The sequence below is a fragment of the Macaca mulatta genome, chromosome 19 (assembly GCF_049350105.2).
Source record: "Macaca mulatta isolate MMU2019108-1 chromosome 19, T2T-MMU8v2.0, whole genome shotgun sequence".
NCBI lineage: Eukaryota > Metazoa > Chordata > Mammalia > Primates > Cercopithecidae > Macaca > Macaca mulatta.
The window spans coordinates 7,614,807-7,633,126 of NC_133424.1; the positions used below are offsets into that span (position 1 = coordinate 7,614,807).

At 51.8% G+C, this 18,320-nt stretch overlaps 1 protein-coding gene across 32 annotated transcripts; it reads right to left on the reverse strand.

The window, feature by feature from the left end:
- Positions 1-227: 227 nt before the first annotated feature.
- On the reverse strand, positions 228-16,495 carry SH2D3A (SH2 domain containing 3A). 32 transcript variants are annotated; one of them, XR_013409636.1, is made up of 11 exons: positions 16,316-16,495; positions 12,315-12,451; positions 8,985-9,334; positions 7,935-8,011; positions 2,854-3,338; positions 2,639-2,754; positions 2,273-2,447; positions 2,074-2,185; positions 1,536-1,721; positions 538-1,173; positions 228-421 (listed from the first exon to the last, which is right to left on the reverse strand). XR_013409636.1 is itself a non-coding variant. In XM_015122647.3 (10 exons), the coding sequence occupies exons 2-10, from the start codon at positions 12,381-12,383 to the stop codon at positions 664-666; spliced, it is 1,731 nt and encodes a 576-aa protein (XP_014978133.3). In that variant the 5' UTR covers positions 12,384-12,451; positions 16,316-16,495; the 3' UTR covers positions 228-663. The 32 variants fall into 32 exon arrangements, 25 of the variants coding, with proteins under 25 accessions (XP_014978133.3, XP_077835756.1, XP_077835753.1 ...); XR_013409638.1 differs by having other exon boundaries at positions 538-824; positions 1,536-1,786; XR_013409637.1 differs by having other exon boundaries at positions 1,536-1,786.
- Between the last annotated feature and the right edge of the window lie 1,825 nt (positions 16,496-18,320).

The following is an 18,320-nucleotide window of genomic DNA, read 5'->3' on the forward strand; positions in this document are numbered from 1 at the left end:
GTCTCGAACTCCTGACCTCAAGTGGTCCATCCACCTCGGCCTCCCAAAGTGCTGGGATTATGGGTGTGAGCTACCGCGCCCGGCCGGGACACCAAGTTTCATCCCTTGTGAATGCAGTGCAGCTTCTGAGAATGGGTAGCACTTATTGAGAACCTACTGTGTGCCAGGCATTCTCCACCTGCGGTCTCATTCCCAGCCACAATTCTTAGAAAGTACACAGCCTCAACTTTTACATTTTGTAAAAGTTTTTTATTTTTCAGTTTTTGTAGAGATGAGGTCTCACCATGTTGCCCTGGCTGGTCTTGAACTCCTGGCCTCAAGCCTTCCTTCCGCCTCGGCCTCCCAAAGTGCTGAGATTACAGGCCTGAGCTGCTGCACAGCCATGATTTTGTTAAAGGCAGACACAGAGAGGTGAAGTGATCTGCTAGAAATCACAGCTTTTAAGAAGCGGAGTCACATTTGAACTCTGGCCTCTGATGCCAGATCTGCAGGTCACATGTTCACCATGCCCCGGATGACCCTGACTGCCCTCCCCACCTCTGCTGTGAGGCACAGGGCAGGTTTCCGCCTGAGGACGTGAGGAGCCTGGGACGACTCCTTTGGTCTCTTCCGGGGTCTTCAAAAACCTGGGGGTCCCGGGTGTGAAGAAAGGGGTCTGCGCTCTCAGCTGTCAGGCTCCAGGCGCTGTGACAGGACGCCGAGGACGCGCTGGAACTTCTCAAAGCGTTCAGCGCGCGGAGCTCCCGCGCCCCGGCTACCCCAGAGCAGCCTCCGCAGGAAGCCGGTGGTCAGGGCCTCCCTCAGCTCTGGGTTAGGCCGGAATCCTGGAAACAAGGTCAGGTGGGCTGGGGGCGGGGCCCAGGCGCCCGCCTCGCCCCTCCCAACCTCCCGCACCTGCCTTTCCCCTGAGGACTTTGACCCAACAGCGGCCCGGGAGGGACTTGCCCCACCTGCGAGATGACTAGGCGGGGTCAGAGGGGAGGGGGCTTCCAGCCCTCTGCAGGATGGGGGTGGGGTGCCTGAGGGGCTCTACTAGAGTGCAAGGGGGTGGCCTGTTCCAGGTGCCAGATCCTGGGGGTCCCGCCTTAGGGGCTGTGCCTGGACGTGGGGCTGCACCGGTGGCGGGATCCCAGGTTGTCGGGGAAGGTGGGGGATCTTGTCGGCTGGGCTGCCCTAGGATAGGAGGGAGGAATCGTTTGGAGGGAGGAATCGTTTGGAGGGAGCAGGGCGTTCCTCGAGATCGAGATCCCTGGGGTGCGGGATCGTTCTAGGTGGGAAGGGGGAGTGGGGACCCGCGGAGGTGGCTCTGGGGGCAGGACAGCCCGCTTTGAGGTAGACGGCCCTGTTCCTATCAATACCGCTGGAAGCAGCGTTTGCTTGGGGTGAGAACCTTCCTGGAGTGGAGACGTCCCAGTTCGGGTGGGGCTCCGGGAGGCGTGGCGAGAGGCTCCCTTCCTGGGACAGGTTGGGTTTGGGGGTCCGGCCAGAGCTTGCCGGATCTGAAGTCTGCAGTACAGAGCAGAGGGAACGCTCACCTCGCAGGCGCTGGGCTGCCACCTTGCGGAATTTGGGTGCGTCCCGGGCCATGTGACGCGCCCCGTGCAGGGTGCGCAACAGCCGCTCGCAGCTCTCCTCCAGCGGACCTGCGACTTCCTCGCCCTCCAGCAGGCGCACCATGGGTGCCACGTGCGGCAGCGCCACCTCGCCGGGGTCGCAGGGTCCTGCGGAGGGGGAGGGTCTGATCTGGGTTTGGGGCTGTAGATAGGGCATGGGGCAGAGATGGAACCTAGGACAGATGCAAGGGCGGGGCTTAGGATTGAGCGACAGCGGGGTCTGTGGACAGGGGCCAGGATCACAAGCCCCGTATGGGGGGCGGGGTCTATGGCGAAGGGGCGGAGCCTAGGGAAAGGGGCTGGGATCAAGGCTGGTAAGGGGGCGTGGCCCTAGGAACAAGTCCCGTGTGGAGGGCAGGGCCTAGAACTGATGTAGGAACAGGGCATAGGACTAGATTAAGATTTCTGTTAAATTTGGTCTGGGCCCCCGGAGGATGCCAAGCCCCAGACCTTCACTCACCAGCGCCCTCATCCAGAGCCCGCATCAGCGGCTTCAGCTCCTGTTCAAAGGCCAGCGCAGCCTCCGTGTGGCTCCTTCGGAGCTGGCGCCACGTGTGCTCCAACCGGGACACCTGGGAGAAGAGACCTGCGCATGCCTCCTCTCCTGTCTTCCCACTCACCCGCACTCCAGCTTCCTCCACTCCCTGCTCCGCACGAACCTGGGGCATGAGCAGGGCGCCCATGACCGCAGCCAGCCCGGGCAGGTCCCCCGCTGCCCCTGGCCGCAGCGCCAGCGCCAGCTCTACCAGGCCCCTCAGTGCGGCTGCGCGCTCCTCCAGCGGCCCCGAGCAGCCCAGCACTGCCAGTGCCCCGGCCAGCGCCAGTGTCTCATGCCTGCAGAAGCGGAGGGCAAGGGTCTGGGGGCAGTGGGGAGGTTTGTAATGCAGGGGTGAGGGGGGATAGGATGTGGCATTGCCCCATCTCCCTTCTTCCCTGAGGAACCATGAGTGGGGAGCTGTTTGGAGACTTTCGGAAGTCGGGGGGAATTGGCCTTCCCCAGCCAAGATTCCAAGCGGCTGGCTCACCTCTCTAGCAGTTCCAACCTCAAGCGACATCCATGGGGAAGAGTGAGCAGCTCCAGGCCAGATGAGACCCCCATGTTGTCCCGCTGAACCCTGGTCACTCCCAGGAGGCCTGTGGCCTGCAGAAGGGAATGGGGAAGTCAGGTGAAGTGTGATTATGTAGGTATGGTGGGGTCTTGCCCTGGGCCTGGGGAGGAGCATCTCAGCAGGTGACCCACCTGGCAGTCTACCAATAGCAAGTGAAGGGCAGTGCTCCCAGGATGGTGTTCCAGGAACAGGCCACGGAGAGTATGCAGGACTTGGGGTTCCAGGGGCCGATTCTGGGGGCCCAGGAGGCAGGAGGGGGTATCAGGGGGGCAGAAAGAGATCTCAGCCTGTGGTCTTGTAAAACATCTGTTCTCTTCCTCCTCATCCTCCTCGGCCTCCCACCATGGGGCCTCTGGCTCTGGGCAGCTTTGGCTCAGGGATGTTCCCTGGACACAGGGTACTCGGGGCACCAGCTCGCAGTACGTTGGGGGACGTTCAGAGGCATCAGGAAGTTCGAAGGAGGGTGTCCGGGGAGGCTTCGCTGGTGCCTTGGCTTGAAGCTGCCCATCGGAGGCTCTGAGACTGTTGGCAACAGTTCCCAGGGGAGCAGGGGCCTTCAGCAACACGGGGTCACTGCCCGTTCGGGGCAAGGCAGATACGGGCGTGGCGAAGGCTTCTGGAGATCATACAAGAGGGGTCAATGGGAATACACAGAGAAGATTGCTGAATGGGCGGGGGTGAGAGCTTCATGGGCTACTACCCACCTGATCCATCCACTCATTCCAATAATGGGGTACCCCAACCTATCCAGGGGCAGTTTTGAATTTCAACAACCTCAACAGTAGAAATGCTAACATGCTTACACATGGTTGGAAAACTTTGGCATCTCTATTGTTCTGTAAATTCTTTTTAAAAAATTTTTATTTTATTTTATAGAGATGGGATCTCACTCAGTTGCCCAGACTGGTGGACTGGTGTGGAATTCCTAGTCTCAAGCAAGCCTCCCTCCTTGGCCTCCCAAAGTGCTGGGATCACAGGCATGAGCCACCTTGCCTGACCCTATGAATTCTGAATACTACATTTTAAATTTGAATTCTTTGTTTTTGCCCCTCTGACTGAAAGATGGTAAGCAGTGACCCCACGAAATTAAAATTTTTTTTCAAAGGAAAGGATGAAGGTGGTGGTTGATGCCTGTAATCTCAGCATTTTGGGAGGAGTCAAGGTGAGAGGATCGCTTGAGGCTAGGGATTCCAGACCAGTCTGGGCAACATAACAAGATCTTGTCTCTACAAAAAGTTAGAAAATTAGCTGGTATGATGGCATGCACCTGTGGTCCCAGCTACTTGGGAGGCTGAGGTGGGAGGATCACTTGAGCCAGAGGCTGCAGTGAGGTATGACTGCACCACTGCACTCCAGCTTGGATGACAGAGTGAGACCCTATCTCAAAAAAAAAAAAAGATATCTATGTATCTATAATTAAGTATAGATATATCTCTCTATGTCATATCTATACAGATAGATATCTATATATTATATAAATATATAATATATACTTAAGTATATAAAAATTAACATTAAATATATAATGTTGCCCTATATATTATATATAATTACATTTATATATGATAGATATTTTACTTTTCTTTTTTATGATAATATATATAATATCTCTCCATAGATATATCTATATAAATATATATAATTAATACAGATATCTATAGAGAGGCAGAAAGTATAAAAAATTCACAACCAAACCATGTATGGTATGACACTCAGATAAGTATCAAAGAAACCAAGCTTATTAAACTTTCTTTTTCTTTTTTTTTCTTTTTTATTTCTTCTAAACAAACAAAAAAGCAACAACAACAAAAAACAGGATACACGTGCAGAATGTGTAGGTTGGTTACACGAGTATCCGTGTGCCATGGTGGTTTTTGCTGCACCTACTGGATCCCTCCTCTCAGTCCCCTCCCCTCATCCTAAACTTTTAAATGATGTCATTTGTAAGTTGGTGGCATGTTGACCTCCTGGACTATTAGTACTTAAAACTGTACTAAGACTTTTGGGAGACTGTATTTACCATGCCTTTGAATAGGCTCTTTTCTAGGAACTTGAAACCATCCAACAGTGCCTGGCTCACTCTGAGTTAATTAAGGTCCAAAGTGCTCACTGTAGCTGAAAAATCCTCACAATCTGAGTCCCAGGGTCTCTCTCTCTCTGACTCTCCCCTCATTCCCTCTGCTTCAGCTACACTCATCTGTCCCTCCTTCCCTCCCTCCCTCCCTCCCTCCCTCCCTCCCTTCATTCCTTCCTTCCTTTCTTTTCTTTCTTGACGGAGTCTCACTCTGTCACCAGGCTGGAGTGCAGTGGCGCCATTTCAGCTTATTGCAACCTCTGCCTCCCAGGTTGAAGTGATTCTCCTGCTTCAGCCTCCTGAGTAGCTGGGACTACAGGCACCACCACACTCAGCTAATTTTTGTATTTTTAGTAGAGATGGGGTTTCACCATGTTGACCAGGATAGTCTTGATCTCGACCTCGTGATCCGCCTGCCTCGGCCTCCCAAAGTGCTGGGATTACAGGCATAAGCCACCGCACCCGGCCCTTTCTTTTCTTCTTTCTTTTAAAATTTGAGACAGGGTCTCACCCTCTGTGGCCCAGGCTGGAGTGCAATGGTGCAATCACGGCTCACTGCAGCCTTGACTTCCTGGGCTCAAGTATCCTCCTGCTTCAACCTTCCAAGTAGCTAGGACCACAGGGGTGCAACATTACGCCCAGCTACCCACTTATTTTTTGGTCGAATGAACAGCTTAAATTTTTTTTATTTTTATTTTTTTGAGACGGAGTCTCGCTCTGTCACCCAGGCTGGAGTGCAGTGGTGTGATCTTGGCTCACTGCAAGCTCCGCCTCCCAGGTTCACACCATTCTCCTGCCCCAGCCTCCTGAGTAGCTGGGACTACAGGCGTCGCCACCTCGCCCGGCTAGTTTTTTGAAGTTTTAGTAGAGACAGGGTTTCACCGTGTTAGTCAGGAGGGTCTCGATCTTCTGACCTTGTGATCTGCCCGCCTGGGCCTCCCAAAGTGCTGGGATTACAGATGTGAGCCACCGCGCCTGGCCTAACAGCTTAAATTCTTGTTCTGCCCCGAGAGCCTTTGCACTGCCTCTTCCTCCTGCCTGGTTATCCCCCAGTTGTCCACCTTGTTCCCTCCCTCATTTCCTTCAATTTTATTTTTTTCTGCAATGGGGCCTTTCCTGTCTACTATTTAAAATTGCTTGCCTGGGTGCAATGGCTCACGCCTGTAATCCCAGCACTTTGGGAGTTCGAGGTGGGTAGATCGCCTAAGGTCAGGAGTTTGAAGACCAGCCTGACCAAAATGGTGAAACTCCATCTCTACTAAAAATACAAAATTAGCAGGGCGTGGTGCACATGCCTGTAATCTCAGCTACTCAGGAGGCTGAGGCAGGAGAATCGGTTGAACCCAGGAGGTGGAGGTTGCAGTGAGTCGATATTGCGCCATTGCACTCCAGCCTGGGCAACAAGAGCAAAACTCTATCTCAAAAATAAATAAACAAATAAACAAACAGACAAACAAATATAAAATAAAATTACAATACACATCTCCATCTTTATAGTCCCTATCTCCCTTACTCTGTTTTTTGTTTGCTTTGGTTTTTTTGAGACAGAGTCTCACTCTGTCGCCCAGGCTGGAGTGCGGTGGCGTAATCTCGGCTCACTGCAACCTCCACCTCCCAGGTTCAAGCAATTCTCCTGCCTCAGCCTCCTGAGTAGCTGGGATTACAGGCATATGCCACCACACCTGGCTAATTTTTTTTTTTTTTTTTAGTAGAGATGCGTTTTCACCATGTTGGCGAGGCTAGTCTCGAACTCCTGACCTCAAGTGATCCACCCACCTCGGCCTCCCAAAGTGCTAGGATTACAGACCTGAGCCACCTCACCCTTCCCTTGCTGTTTTATTATTATTTATTATTTATTTTTTATTTTTTTGAGACAGAGTCTCACTCTGTTGTCTAGGCTGGAGTGCAATGGCGCGATCTTGGCTCATGGCAACCTCCGCCTCCTGGGTTCAAGCAATTCTCCTGCCTCAGCCTCCCGACTAGCTGGGATTACAGGCGTGCACCACCACGCCCAGCTAATTTTTGTAGTTTTAGTAGAGACAGGGTTTCTCCATGTTGGCCAGGCTGGTCTCGAACTCCTGACTTCAGGTGATCCACCCACCTCGGCCTCCCAAAGTGCTGGGGATTACAGGCCTGAGCCACTGTGCCTGGCCTTCCCTTACTGTGTTTTGATTTTCACCTTGAAGCAAACAAAATTGCCTTATTTCTGTGGTTCCTGGTTTGTTGTCCTTTCATAGACTGTTGGCTCCCACCGGGCAGGGATCTTTGTGTCTTTCTGGTTCACTGATGTATCCTAGCCCTCTGTGCAGGGCCTGGGATGCAGGAAGGGCTCATGTTGAATGGGGTTGGGAGAAGGATGGGAAAAAAGGAGCATGAGGGGGCATTCAGGTGAGTCTTCCTTTAGGTAAGACTGTCAGACTCAACTGCTTTGAGGAACTTACCCTGGATGGAGAGGAGCCATTCAGGAAAAAATTAGGGGAATGAGAATGTTTGTGTCACTGGTGGAAATGTAAAGTACAAAGGCCCCAAGGCAGGAATAAAAGCCTGAGGGTTCGAACAACTGCAAGGAGGGCTGTGTGACTAGCATGAGGAGGGTATGTAGCAGAAGTTGTTAGCAAGGTAAGCTGTGGTCAGAACAGGTACAGCTCCTTGGAATAATTGTAAACACCCTTTTTGTTTTTTTTGTTTTTTTTTGAGATGGAGTTTTGTTCTGCCACCCAGGCTGGAGTGCAGTGGCATCATCTCGGCTCACTGCAACCTTCGCCTCCCGGGTTCAAGCAATTCTCCTGCTGCAGCCTCCCGAGTAGCTGGGATTACAGGTGCATGCCACCATGCTCGGCTAATTTTGTGTTTTTAGTGGAGATGGAGTTTCACCACGTTGGCCAGACCTCAAATGATCCACCAGCCTCGGCCTCCCAAAGTGCTGGGATGACAGGCATGAGCCACTGTGCTCAGCCTTGTAAACACACATTTTAAGCACCCACAAAGTCCCTGAGTGTTTCAAGTCATCGCGATTGTCATCATTTTCTAAAGCAAGAAATTGAGGCTCCAACAGGTTCCTGCACCTGACTAAGATCTCTTAGGTGGTGAGTTGCAAAGCCAATCCCTGAACCACAGGCCGTTCTGGTAGACACTCACCTATCCCAGTGGGGTCTTCTCTTGACTGTCCCATATGTGCCAAATCTGCAGGCTGACTGTTGCTCCACTTCCTTGCCCTGGGGGACAGAGTGGGAGAGACCTGTAGTCCCCACCTAAGCAGAGTGTCCCTCACCAATATCTGGAAAACCCTGTGTCCAGTTACTCTGTACCAGTGAGTCTCAACCACCCAAGGTGACCTACGTCCAGGGGACTCTTAGCAACGTGTGGAGACATCTTTAGTTGTCACGACTAGTAGCATCTAGTTGGATGGAGCTCAGAAATGCTGCTCAACATCCTACGATGCACACGACATCTCCACCTCCTCCCCCACAACTAAAAACGTTCAGGCCTCAAAACTCAACCAAGGCCAGGCGCGGTGGCTCACACCTGTAATCCCAGCACTATGGGAGGCCGAGGCGGGTGGATCACTTCAGGTCGGGAGTTTGAGACCAGCCTGGCCAACAGGGTGAAACCCTGTCTCTACTAAAAATACAAAAAATTAGCCTGGCGTGGTGGCTCATGCCTGTAATCCCAGCACTTTGGGAGGCCGAGGCAGGTGGATCACTTGAGGTCAGGAGTTTGAGACCAGCCTGGCCAACATGGTGAAACCCTGTTTCTACTAAAAATACGAAAAATTAGCTAGCATGGTGGTGCACTCCCGTAATCCCAGCTACTCGGGAAGCTGAGACAGGAGAATCGCTTAAACCCGGGAGGCGGAGGTTGCAGTGAGCTGAGATCGTGCCATTGCACTCCAGCCTGGGCAACAGAGTGAGACTTTGACTCAAAAAAGAAATAAAAAACAAAAAAATAAAAAAATTAGCTGGGCGTGGTGGTGCACTCCTGTAATCCCAGCTACTTGGGAGGCTGAGGCAGGAGAATCGCTTGAACCTGAGAGGTGGAGGTTGCAGTGAGCTGAGATCACACCACTGCACTCCAGCCTGGGCAACAGAGTGAGACTCAGTCTAAAAAAAAAAAAAGAAAGTCAACCATTGAGTTGGAAAACCCTGAGACTGCTGGGTGTTCTTAAGGAGGCAGGGAGACTGTGAGTACCTGAGAGGCTCTGTCCGAGCCGGGCCATCCATCAGGGTGTCCTCGCTAAAGCTGCGTCGCAGAGGCCTCTGCCAAGTCACAGGCCTGGAGACCACAGCCCCTGTGGCCTGGGACAGTGGGCGCCTGCCTGTCACATAACTGCGAACCAGAGCGGGCATGCTGGGGAACTGCTCATCCTCCAGCTGAAAGAGAGCTGTGGGTCGGCCTGGCCGGGGACGCAGGGCCACACGGAACACCTCGAAATGGAGGGCTGAGCCCCGCCAGCGGCAGGAGATCACGGGGTGGCCCCCACGAGACCCAGAGGCACGAACCAGGAAGTCGCCATCTTGCTGAAGAAGAGCTTCAGCCTTCTGTGGATGGAGGTCAGGGGGCAGAGGAATTAAGAATGAGCCCAGAGCAGTGGTTAATGGTGTCTCCCCCCATCATCACCCCCACCACCCAAGAAAAGCTACCCCAGTGAAACTTCTGTGGCAGACAAAGACTGGGAAGTTTCACACCAAGTTCTGTCCCCTATTCTGCTGGCACCTATGTAGACTACATTTCCCAGGCTCCCTTGCAGCTAGGGTTGTCATGTGATAACTGGCCAATGGGATGTGGGGTAGAAGGGCTATGGGAAATATCCAGACCTGGTCCATAAAACCCTCCTGCACAGTCTTGTAGGTTCTGTCCCCTATCTGTCAGCTGATATCCCCAAAGCCCTGAGGGATGACAGAACTACATGATACACTTGGCTCCCGACTGATTTATGGAGCTTTGCATCTCCACTTCTCAACCACCTTGGACTATGACATTAACATATTGACTGTGTTTAGCTGGTGATATATTGGGAATGTTTGTAACTAGCCACTAGGTGATGCTGACCGATGCAACATCCAATTTGGTAAATGCACTGGGCTTGTTATGCAAATATGGCTTCAAGAGACGCCATTAGCTGGATGCTTCCAGATTGGGGCCCCCTCTTTTATAAACATTTGCAAGCAGTCTTATGCTAGCTGTGGTGGCTGGTGTCAGAATAGGGTAGGAAGGGTGGGGCACAGTGGTTCACACCTGTAATGCCAGCACTTTGGGAGGCTGAGGCAGGCAGATTACTTGACATCAGGAGTTTGAGACCAGCCTGGGCAACATGGCAAAACCCTGTCTTTACCAAAAAATATAAAAATTAGCTGGGCGTGGTGGTGTGCACCTGTCATTCCAGCTACTCAGGAGGCTGAGGTGGGAGAATTGCTTGAACCCAGGAGGCAGAGGTTGCAGTGAACCGAGACGGAGCCATTGCATTCCAGCATGGGTGACAGAGCGAGATCATGTCCCCCCCAAAAAAAAAAAAAAAAAAGTGTGGGGCAGCAGGCAGAAAGGCCAGGACCCCAGAGACAGGCAAAGTAGAGGTGAATGTGGAGTCTGGGCACTGAATAATAGATGTAGCAGACACACGTGTAACCCTTACTATATGTCAAGCACTGCTTTAAATGTAAAGGGTATTAACTCCTGTAATTCCTGTAACAAGGGTGGTAGGTATTATTATACCTTTTTTCTTTTTTTTTCTTTGAGACGGAGTTTTACTCTTGGTGCCCAGGCTGGAGTGCAATGGCACGATCTCGGCTCACTGCAACCTCTGCCTCCCAGGTTCAAGCGATTCTCCTGTCTCAGCCTCCTGAGTAGCTGGGATTACAGGCACGTGCCACCATGCTCGGCTAATTTTTTGTATTTTTAGTAGAGATGGGGTTTCATAATATTGGTCAGGCTGGTCTCGAACTGCTGACCTCAGGTGATCCACCTGCCTCGGCCTCCCAAAGTGCTGGGATTACAGGCACGAGTGACCATGCCTGGCCCATTTTTTTTTCCAGCCTTTTTTTTTTTTTTTTTTTGAGTCAAGATCTCTCTCGATTGCCCAGGCTGAGTGCAGTGGAGCAATCATGGCTCACCCACAGCCTTGACCTCCTGGGCTTAAGCAATCCTCCCATCTCAGCCTCCTGAGTAGTTGGGACAACAGTTACATGCCACCTATGCCTGGCTAATTTTTGTATTTTTTCTTTTTTTTTGTAGAGACAGAGTTCTGCTATGTTGCCCAGACTGGTTTGGGACTCCTAACCTCAAGTGATCCTCCTGCCTCAGCCTCCCAAAGTGCTGGGATTACAGGCATGAGCCAACATGCCTGGCCTGCTATCCCTATGTTAAAGATGGGGAGACTGAGGCCCAGAGAGGTCAAATACCCTGCCCAAGGTCACACACAATATAAGTTGTAGGGTTTGGATTTGAACCTAGGGTGTCTGGGTCTAGATTATGGGCTTTTAACTTTTTTTTTTTTTTTTTTTTTTTGAGACGGAGTCTCTGTCTGTGGCCCGGGCTGGAGTGCAGTGGCCGGATCTCGGCTCACTGCAAGCTCCGCCTCCCGGGTTCACACCAATTCTCCTGCCTCAGCCTCCCGAGCAGCTGGGACTACAGGCGCCCGCCACCATGCCCGGCTAATTTTTTTTATTTTTAGTAGAGACGGGGTTTCACCGTGTTAGCCAGGATGGTCTCGATCTCCTGACCTCGTGATCCACCCGCCTTGGCCTCCCAAAGTGCTGGGATTACAGGCTTGAGCCACCGCGCCCGGCCCGGGCTTTTAACTATTAAGCTATACTGCTTCTCATGATTTCATTAGATGCTCAGGGTCCCAGAATTTTTGGAGGTGACAACTGAGTTTCAGATGGAGGTGGGAGCCTCAGATTTATTTGTTTGTTTATTTATGTTTTTGACAGAGTCTTACTCTGTCACCCAGTCTGGAGTGCAGTGGCACAATTTTGGCTCACTACAACCTCTGCCTCCTGGGTTCAAGAGATTCTCCTGCCTCAGCCTCCCAAGTAGCTGGGACTACAGGCGCATACCACCACGTCTGGCTAATTTTTGTATTTTTAGTAGAGATGTGGTTTCACCATGTTGTTCAGGCTGGTCTTGAACTCCTGACTTCAAGTGATCCACCTGCCTCGGCCTCTCAAAGTGTTAGGATTACAGGCGTGAGCCACCATGCCTGGCTCAGGAGCCTCAGATTTAGAGGGAAATACCAGAAGGTAGATGGAGTTCAGAGGGAGAGACAGTCTGAGCCAAGAGTGGTTTGGGGGGCATTAGGACTCTCCTTAAGCTTCATCACCAATCTCATCATCCCAAAGAAAGTGAAAATTTAAATATAGTGACAGTCCCCAACCAGCCAACCTTCAAGACAGTCCCCAGCCCTCTGCCATCTGTCCCAATAGACCTTGGCACTAAGTCCTTCATCCAGGGACCCAGGAGTCCTCAGCAAGGGTGGGAGAGACTCCCCACCAGATGGTGCCGAGGCCTTGCTGTGGGTGGTACCTGGCGGGACAGGAGGCCGTGGTACCAGGGTTGGCCAGCAAGGTCTTCTCCATCCTGTGGCACCTGCATGGAGCTCTTGGGGACAGAGGGTTCAAGGGCTGAGCTCTGCACTTGCAACAGGCCTCAGTCGTCCACATCTGTAAAATGGGAATAATTAGCCCTGCTTGAGTGTCTGGGTCAGCTTCTTCTATTCTCTTCTTAATTTTGGAGACAGCTCCATCAAATCTTTTTTTTTTTTTTTGAGACAGAGTTTCATTCTGTCACCCAGGCTGGAGTGCAATGGTGTGATCTCTTGGCTCACTGCAACCTCTGCCTCCTGGGTTCAAGCGATTCTCCTGCCTTAGCCTCCCAAGTAGCTGGGATTACAAGCATGCACCACCACACCCAGCTAATTTATTTTTATTATTATTATTTTTTGTATTTTTAGTAGAGACAGGGTTTCTCCATGTTGGCCAGGCTGGTCTTGAACTCCTGACTTCAGGTGATCCACCCGCCTCAGCCTCCCAAAGTGCTGGGATTACAGGCACAAGCCACCGCACCCAGACTTTTTTTACATTTAAAGAGAGAGGTCTCACTGTGGTGCCCAGGCTGGAGTGCAGTGCCTATTCACAGGTGTGATCATAGCACACTTTAGCCTTGAATTCCTGGGCTCAAGGAATCCTCTAGCCTCAGCCTCTCAAGTAGTGGAGATGACAGATGTCACCATCGTGCCTGTTCCAAATATAATGCAATTTTTATGAAGAAAGAAACATGACTGATGATGACATCATGCCACCCCATCTTGCAGAAATGTAATTAATGAATTCACTGAACCCCCATTTATTGAGCACCTATGGGGTCCCAGGCTCTGTTCTAGTCCCTAGAGACATAGCATTGAACAAAACCGATGGAAATCTCTGGTCTTGGGAACTGACATTCTACTGGGGAGAGGCACTTCAGAAATGAACTAGATGATGGTGTACATGAGTGAGTTCTAGACAAAAAAACTAAACCGTGGATGGGATATAATGAAAGTACAGGTGCTGGGGTGAACACTTTTTTTTTTTTTTTTTGAGACAGGGTCTTGCTTTGTTGCCCAGGCTGGAGTGCAGTGGTGCAATCACAGCTCATTGCAGCCTTGACCTCCTGGGCTCAAGTGATCCTCCCACTCATCCTTCTGAGTAGCTGGGACTATGAGCATGGGCCACTGTACCTGGCTAATTTTTTTTTTTTTTTGAGACCGAGTCTCACTCTGTTGCCCAGGCTGGAGTGCAGTGGTGTGATCTCAACTCACTGAAACTTCCACCTCCTGGGTTCAAGCAATTCTTGTGCCTCAGCCTCCTGAGTAGCTGGGACTACAGGCGTGTGACACCATGCCTGGCTAATTTAAAATTTTTTTTTTTTTTTTTTTTTTTTTGAGATGGAGTCTCACTCTGTCACCCAGGCTGAAGTGCAGTGGTCGGATCTCAGCTCACTGCAAGCTCCACCTCCCGGGTTTACGCCATTCTCCTGCCTCAGCCTCCCGAGTAGCTGGGACTACAGGCGCCTGCCACCTCGCCTGGCTAGTTTTTTGTATTTTTTTAGTAGAGACGGGGGTTTCACCGTGTTAGCCAGGATGGTCTCGATCTCCTGACCTCGTGATCGGCCCGTCTCGGCCTCCCAAAGTGCTGGGATTACAGGCTTGAGCCTGTAGTAGTAGAGATGGGGTTTCTCCATGTTGGCCAGGCTGCTCTCGAACTCCTGACCTCAGGTGATCCAGCTGCCTCAGCCTCCCAAAGCACTAGGATTACCAGCATGAGCCACTGTGCCTGGCCATGCCTGGCTAATTTATATATATATATATATTTTAAAATATATATATATATATATATCGGGTCTTGCCATGTTGCCCAGGCTGGGTGAACATTTTTGACTATGTGGCCAGGGAAGGTCTCATTGAGTAAAGTCTGGAAGGAATTCTGGGGAGTGTGCCAGGTGACTGGGTGAAAAAACATCCCAATCAGGGGGAATTTAACTTACAAAGGTCCATGGCTTCTCGGCAACCTATGCGCACACTCAGAGGTTCTCAGGATAGGTGCAAATCTAACCCCTATTTTTTGCTTTAGAATGCTACACTGGCGGGGCCAGGCGCAGTGGCTCACTCTTGTAATCCTAGCACTTTGGGAGGTAGAGGCGGGTGGATCATCCGAGGTCAAGAGTTTGAGACCAGCCTGGCCAACACAGTGAAACCCCGTCTCTACTAAAAATACAAAAATTAGCCAGGCATGGTGGTAGTCCCAGCTACTCAGGAGGCTGAGGCGAGAGAATCGCTTGAACCCGGGAGGTGGATCCTGCAGTAAGCCGAGATCACACCACTGTACTCCAACCTGGGCGACCAAGCAAGACTCCATCTCGGGGGGGAAAAAAATGTAACCCAGGGTTAAGATTTTTAGAAGGTCACATTTTGTAGCAATGTCAGCAAACAGCAATGTTGCCTTTGCAGGTCCTTGTATTTCAGAGCCCATATATTTGGTCATCATGATGATCGAATTTAGATCTCAGACATTTTGGTAGTTTCCTGATAATCTCACAGGCCTCAGGGCCAGTGTGTCTCAGGTGTCTGTCTGGTGGGGGAGATTTCTCTGGATGGTCCAGAAGGAGATAATCTGCTTCTTACTCTCCTGCAAGCTCTCCCCGCAGCCCTGCAAAGTCTTCTGGGTCTGGTAGGGTCTGCAGAGAAATTTCTGTCTCCTGAGTCAGCAGGAAGTTCCCAGACTAGCCCTAGGTAGCTTTAGGGGAGGAGCTCTGGGCAGGGAGCCAGGGGCCCGTGCCACATACCTGAAGCCAGGTGTGTCTTTGGAATGCCTTTGCACTTCCTGTTTGTCACCTGGACCAGGGCTAGCCTCGGTCTCAGAGTCTCCCAACCCCAAGTTCCTGCCTTGTGTCTCCCTTAGTGAGAATGAAGTTGAGTCAATGGCAAGGTTCTGGTTAGTTTGGGGACACAGGGTGGCCATAGGTCAGCCAAAGGCCAACTAAGTCATTCTCCTGCCTCTGAGTCCTTTGGGATCATTTATTCGGGCACAGAAGAGAAGAAGGGGGCAGAGTCAGGCATCAGACCAAGCATGGGGAGAGGAGAGGGAATTATTCATGTTCCAGTTGGATCATAAACATGTGTCCACGTGTGGGGAGGGATGTGGAGGGTGGGAACCACCAGCACAGGCGATACAAACACAGATGTATGCAGGACTCGCTTTTGACATTGGACGAACATTGCTGGAGCACTTGCTGTGCACCAGGCTCTGTTCTAGAACCTAGAGATACAGTGACTAAGGAGATTAAAGCCTGGCACCGCCCTACCCTCCAGAGCTTGCAAGAGAGACCACAAACAAGCGCGAGATGAATGGAGAAGACAGACCATTTTCTAAGAGTTATCAATGAAAGTGATAAGCCAGGGAGATGTGATAAAGGAGGCTGGACAGGACAACCTCTCCTATAAAGTGACATTGGAACTGAGACCTCAGTACAGAAGGAGGCAGTTAGGCAAAGATTTCGAGGAGTCGTCTGGGTGAGGGGTACAGTAAGGGCAAAGGCCTGGAGGTGAGGTGGACTTGCTTTTTATATTTTACATCATCAAGGCGGCTGCTGTAGCCGGAATACCATGAGCAAGGAGCAGATAGGAGGGCAGCGATGTTAGAGAGATCAGGAGGAGAGACCGGGCAGAAACTGGTGGACTTTGAATTTTAATCTCTACTGCCCAAGGGTTTTAAGTAAAAGGAGGAGCCCGATCTGATTCGCCGTTTAAAAGGATCACTCAGGCAAAAATGGAAACAATGGCTTTCTGTGCTGCACAGGAAATACACTTAGGGGATCACGCCCAGGTGAGCCCGGGCACACCGACACGCGTAATGCACAGCGACCCACTCATTCGCGAGGCGACCTCTTCTACCCCAGATCCTCCCTGCGAGCCGATGGCCCCACCTGGAAAGAGAGGACGCCCCATCCCAATAATCTTGGTTCTGGATCTGCCCTGGGGCTCCACTCACCTAGGCAGGACCCGCGGGGCTCCCACGAGGCTGGGACCAGGCGGAAGCTGAGGCTCTGCGGGCTCGGGGCTGCTGTCACCCCCGCCCTCCACGTTGCCACCGCCCCAGCCTTCCGAGACCACACCTAGTGGGAACCCAGCCCAGTTACCTGACCACGGCTCCTGCAGGCCCCGCCCCCTGCAGGCCCCGCCTCAAACTAACTTCCCAGGCTCTTGCTCCGCCCCCTTGAAACAATTTTTTTTGCTTCTAGCCACGCCCCCTGTGCGTGGCACTGCTTTCTCCATAGAACCGGCCCACTAGGGGAGCACTGCGCATCTTTTCCTGTCAATGGCCCCGCTCCTTCTACATAAGTGACCACGCCCACTCGCAACCACCTCCTTCTTAGCCCCGCCCCTTAAGGAAATAGAACAAATTTCATCCCAACGTTCCCGCCCCTTAGAACCCGGCCTCTCCCTTCCACCCAGGCGGCCCCAAGCACCCATGGTCCTTTGGTACCAGGGTGGGGTGGGGTGGGGTATCTCTCTCCCTTCCCCGCCAAGGCTCTGGGTCAGGGCAGGGCAACTCCCTCGGGCTCTTACGCCAGGCTGGGGTAGCTGCGGCGGCTGTGACGTAAGGAGGGGTGCGCTTCCTCCAGACCGCCCTCCTGGATTTTCCGGAAAGAAGCCCCATTTGGGTGGCGGGTTTTGTGGAGAGATATCCGGGAAAACGCGACAGCTTCCTTCAGTGACAGCACGCTGGAGGGGGGCGGGACTTTGGGGGAGGTGGAAGGCAAATCATTCAGGTGGTTTCCTAGGTGGGAGGAAGGGTAGGGGGGACTTCCATCATGATGCCTGGAGATGAACAAGAGAAAAGGTGACAGGGACCTAGTGCAAGAGAGAGGACGCTTTGGCCACGTTTATTGATAAGTTCCTCATATTAACATCAGTCTTGTCTTGTAGAGACGGTGTCTTGCTATATTGCCCAGACTAGAGTGCAGTGGCCTGATCATAGCTCACCGTAGCCTCAACTTCCTGGGCTGAAGCGATTCTCCCGCTTTAGCCTTCCAAGCAACTGAGGCTAAAGGTGCACACCACCACGCTCAGCTAATTTTATTTTATTTTTTTGTAGAGATGGGGTCTTAGTATGCTGCCCAGGCTCTGGAACTCCTGGGCTCATGCGATCTTCCTGCCTTGGCCTCCCAGAGCGCTGGGATTACAGACATGAGCCACTGTGCTTGAGCCAGTAACCACAGTCTGAAAAGCAGTAGCAGCAGCTAACATTTATTGAGCACTTACTGTATACCAGGGCTGTTCTGTCAACTCGCTTTTTTTTTTTTTCTTTTTGAGATGGAGTTTCACCCTCGTTGCCCAGACTGGAGTGCAGTGGTAGCAATCTCAGCTCACTGCAACCTCCACCTCCCAGGTTCAAGCGATTCTCCTGCTGCAGCCTCCCGAGTAGCTGGGATTACAGGCTAATTTTTGTATTTTTGGTAGAGACGGGGATTCACCATGTTGGCCAGAGTGGTCTCAAACTCTTGACCTCATGTGATTCACTTGCCTCGGCCTCCCAAAGTGCTGGGGTTACAGGTGTGAGGCCTCTATTTTACTTTTCAAACAGACCACCCTGTAAGGGTGATAGGTAGTATTTTCATCACTTCCATTTTCCAGCTGGAGACACTGAGGCACAAGGCAGCTAAACCATTTGCCCAAGTTAACCTGGCTTGTAAGTGGTAGAGGTGAGAATCAAACCCGGAGCTCCGGAGTTTCATCCTGTCTGCCTCCCTTTCAATCTTTGCATGCCTACTTTCTCCAGGATGCTGCTTTGCAGTGAAAGTTACTCACCCACCATTTTGCAGATGAGGAAATTGAGACCTAGAGGGCCAAGGATGCTTGGGGATGAAAAGTTTTGATGCTGTAGGGTTGCAAAGCAGGGAATTTCCAGACTGGGCTCCCCCCACCGGCCCTGGCCAATGTGGAAGAGACTCCAAGCTCAAGAGCGGAAGAACGTTTCTTCCTTATCCCCCATC

Excerpts from the sequence above, each read along its gene's own strand:
- SH2D3A (XM_015122644.3), bottom strand. The coding sequence starts at position 12,383 with ATGCAGGTGCCACAGGATGGAGAAGACCTTGCTGGCCAACCCTGGTAC. Across the intron at positions 9,335-12,314 it reads ACGGCCTCCTGTCCCGCCAG|AAGGCTGAAGCTCTTCTTCA; the intron begins GTACCACCCACA and ends CTCCATCCACAG. Across the intron at positions 2,448-2,638 it reads AGGTTGGAACTGCTAGAGAG|GCATGAGACACTGGCGCTGG; the intron begins GTGAGCCAGCCG and ends CCGCTTCTGCAG.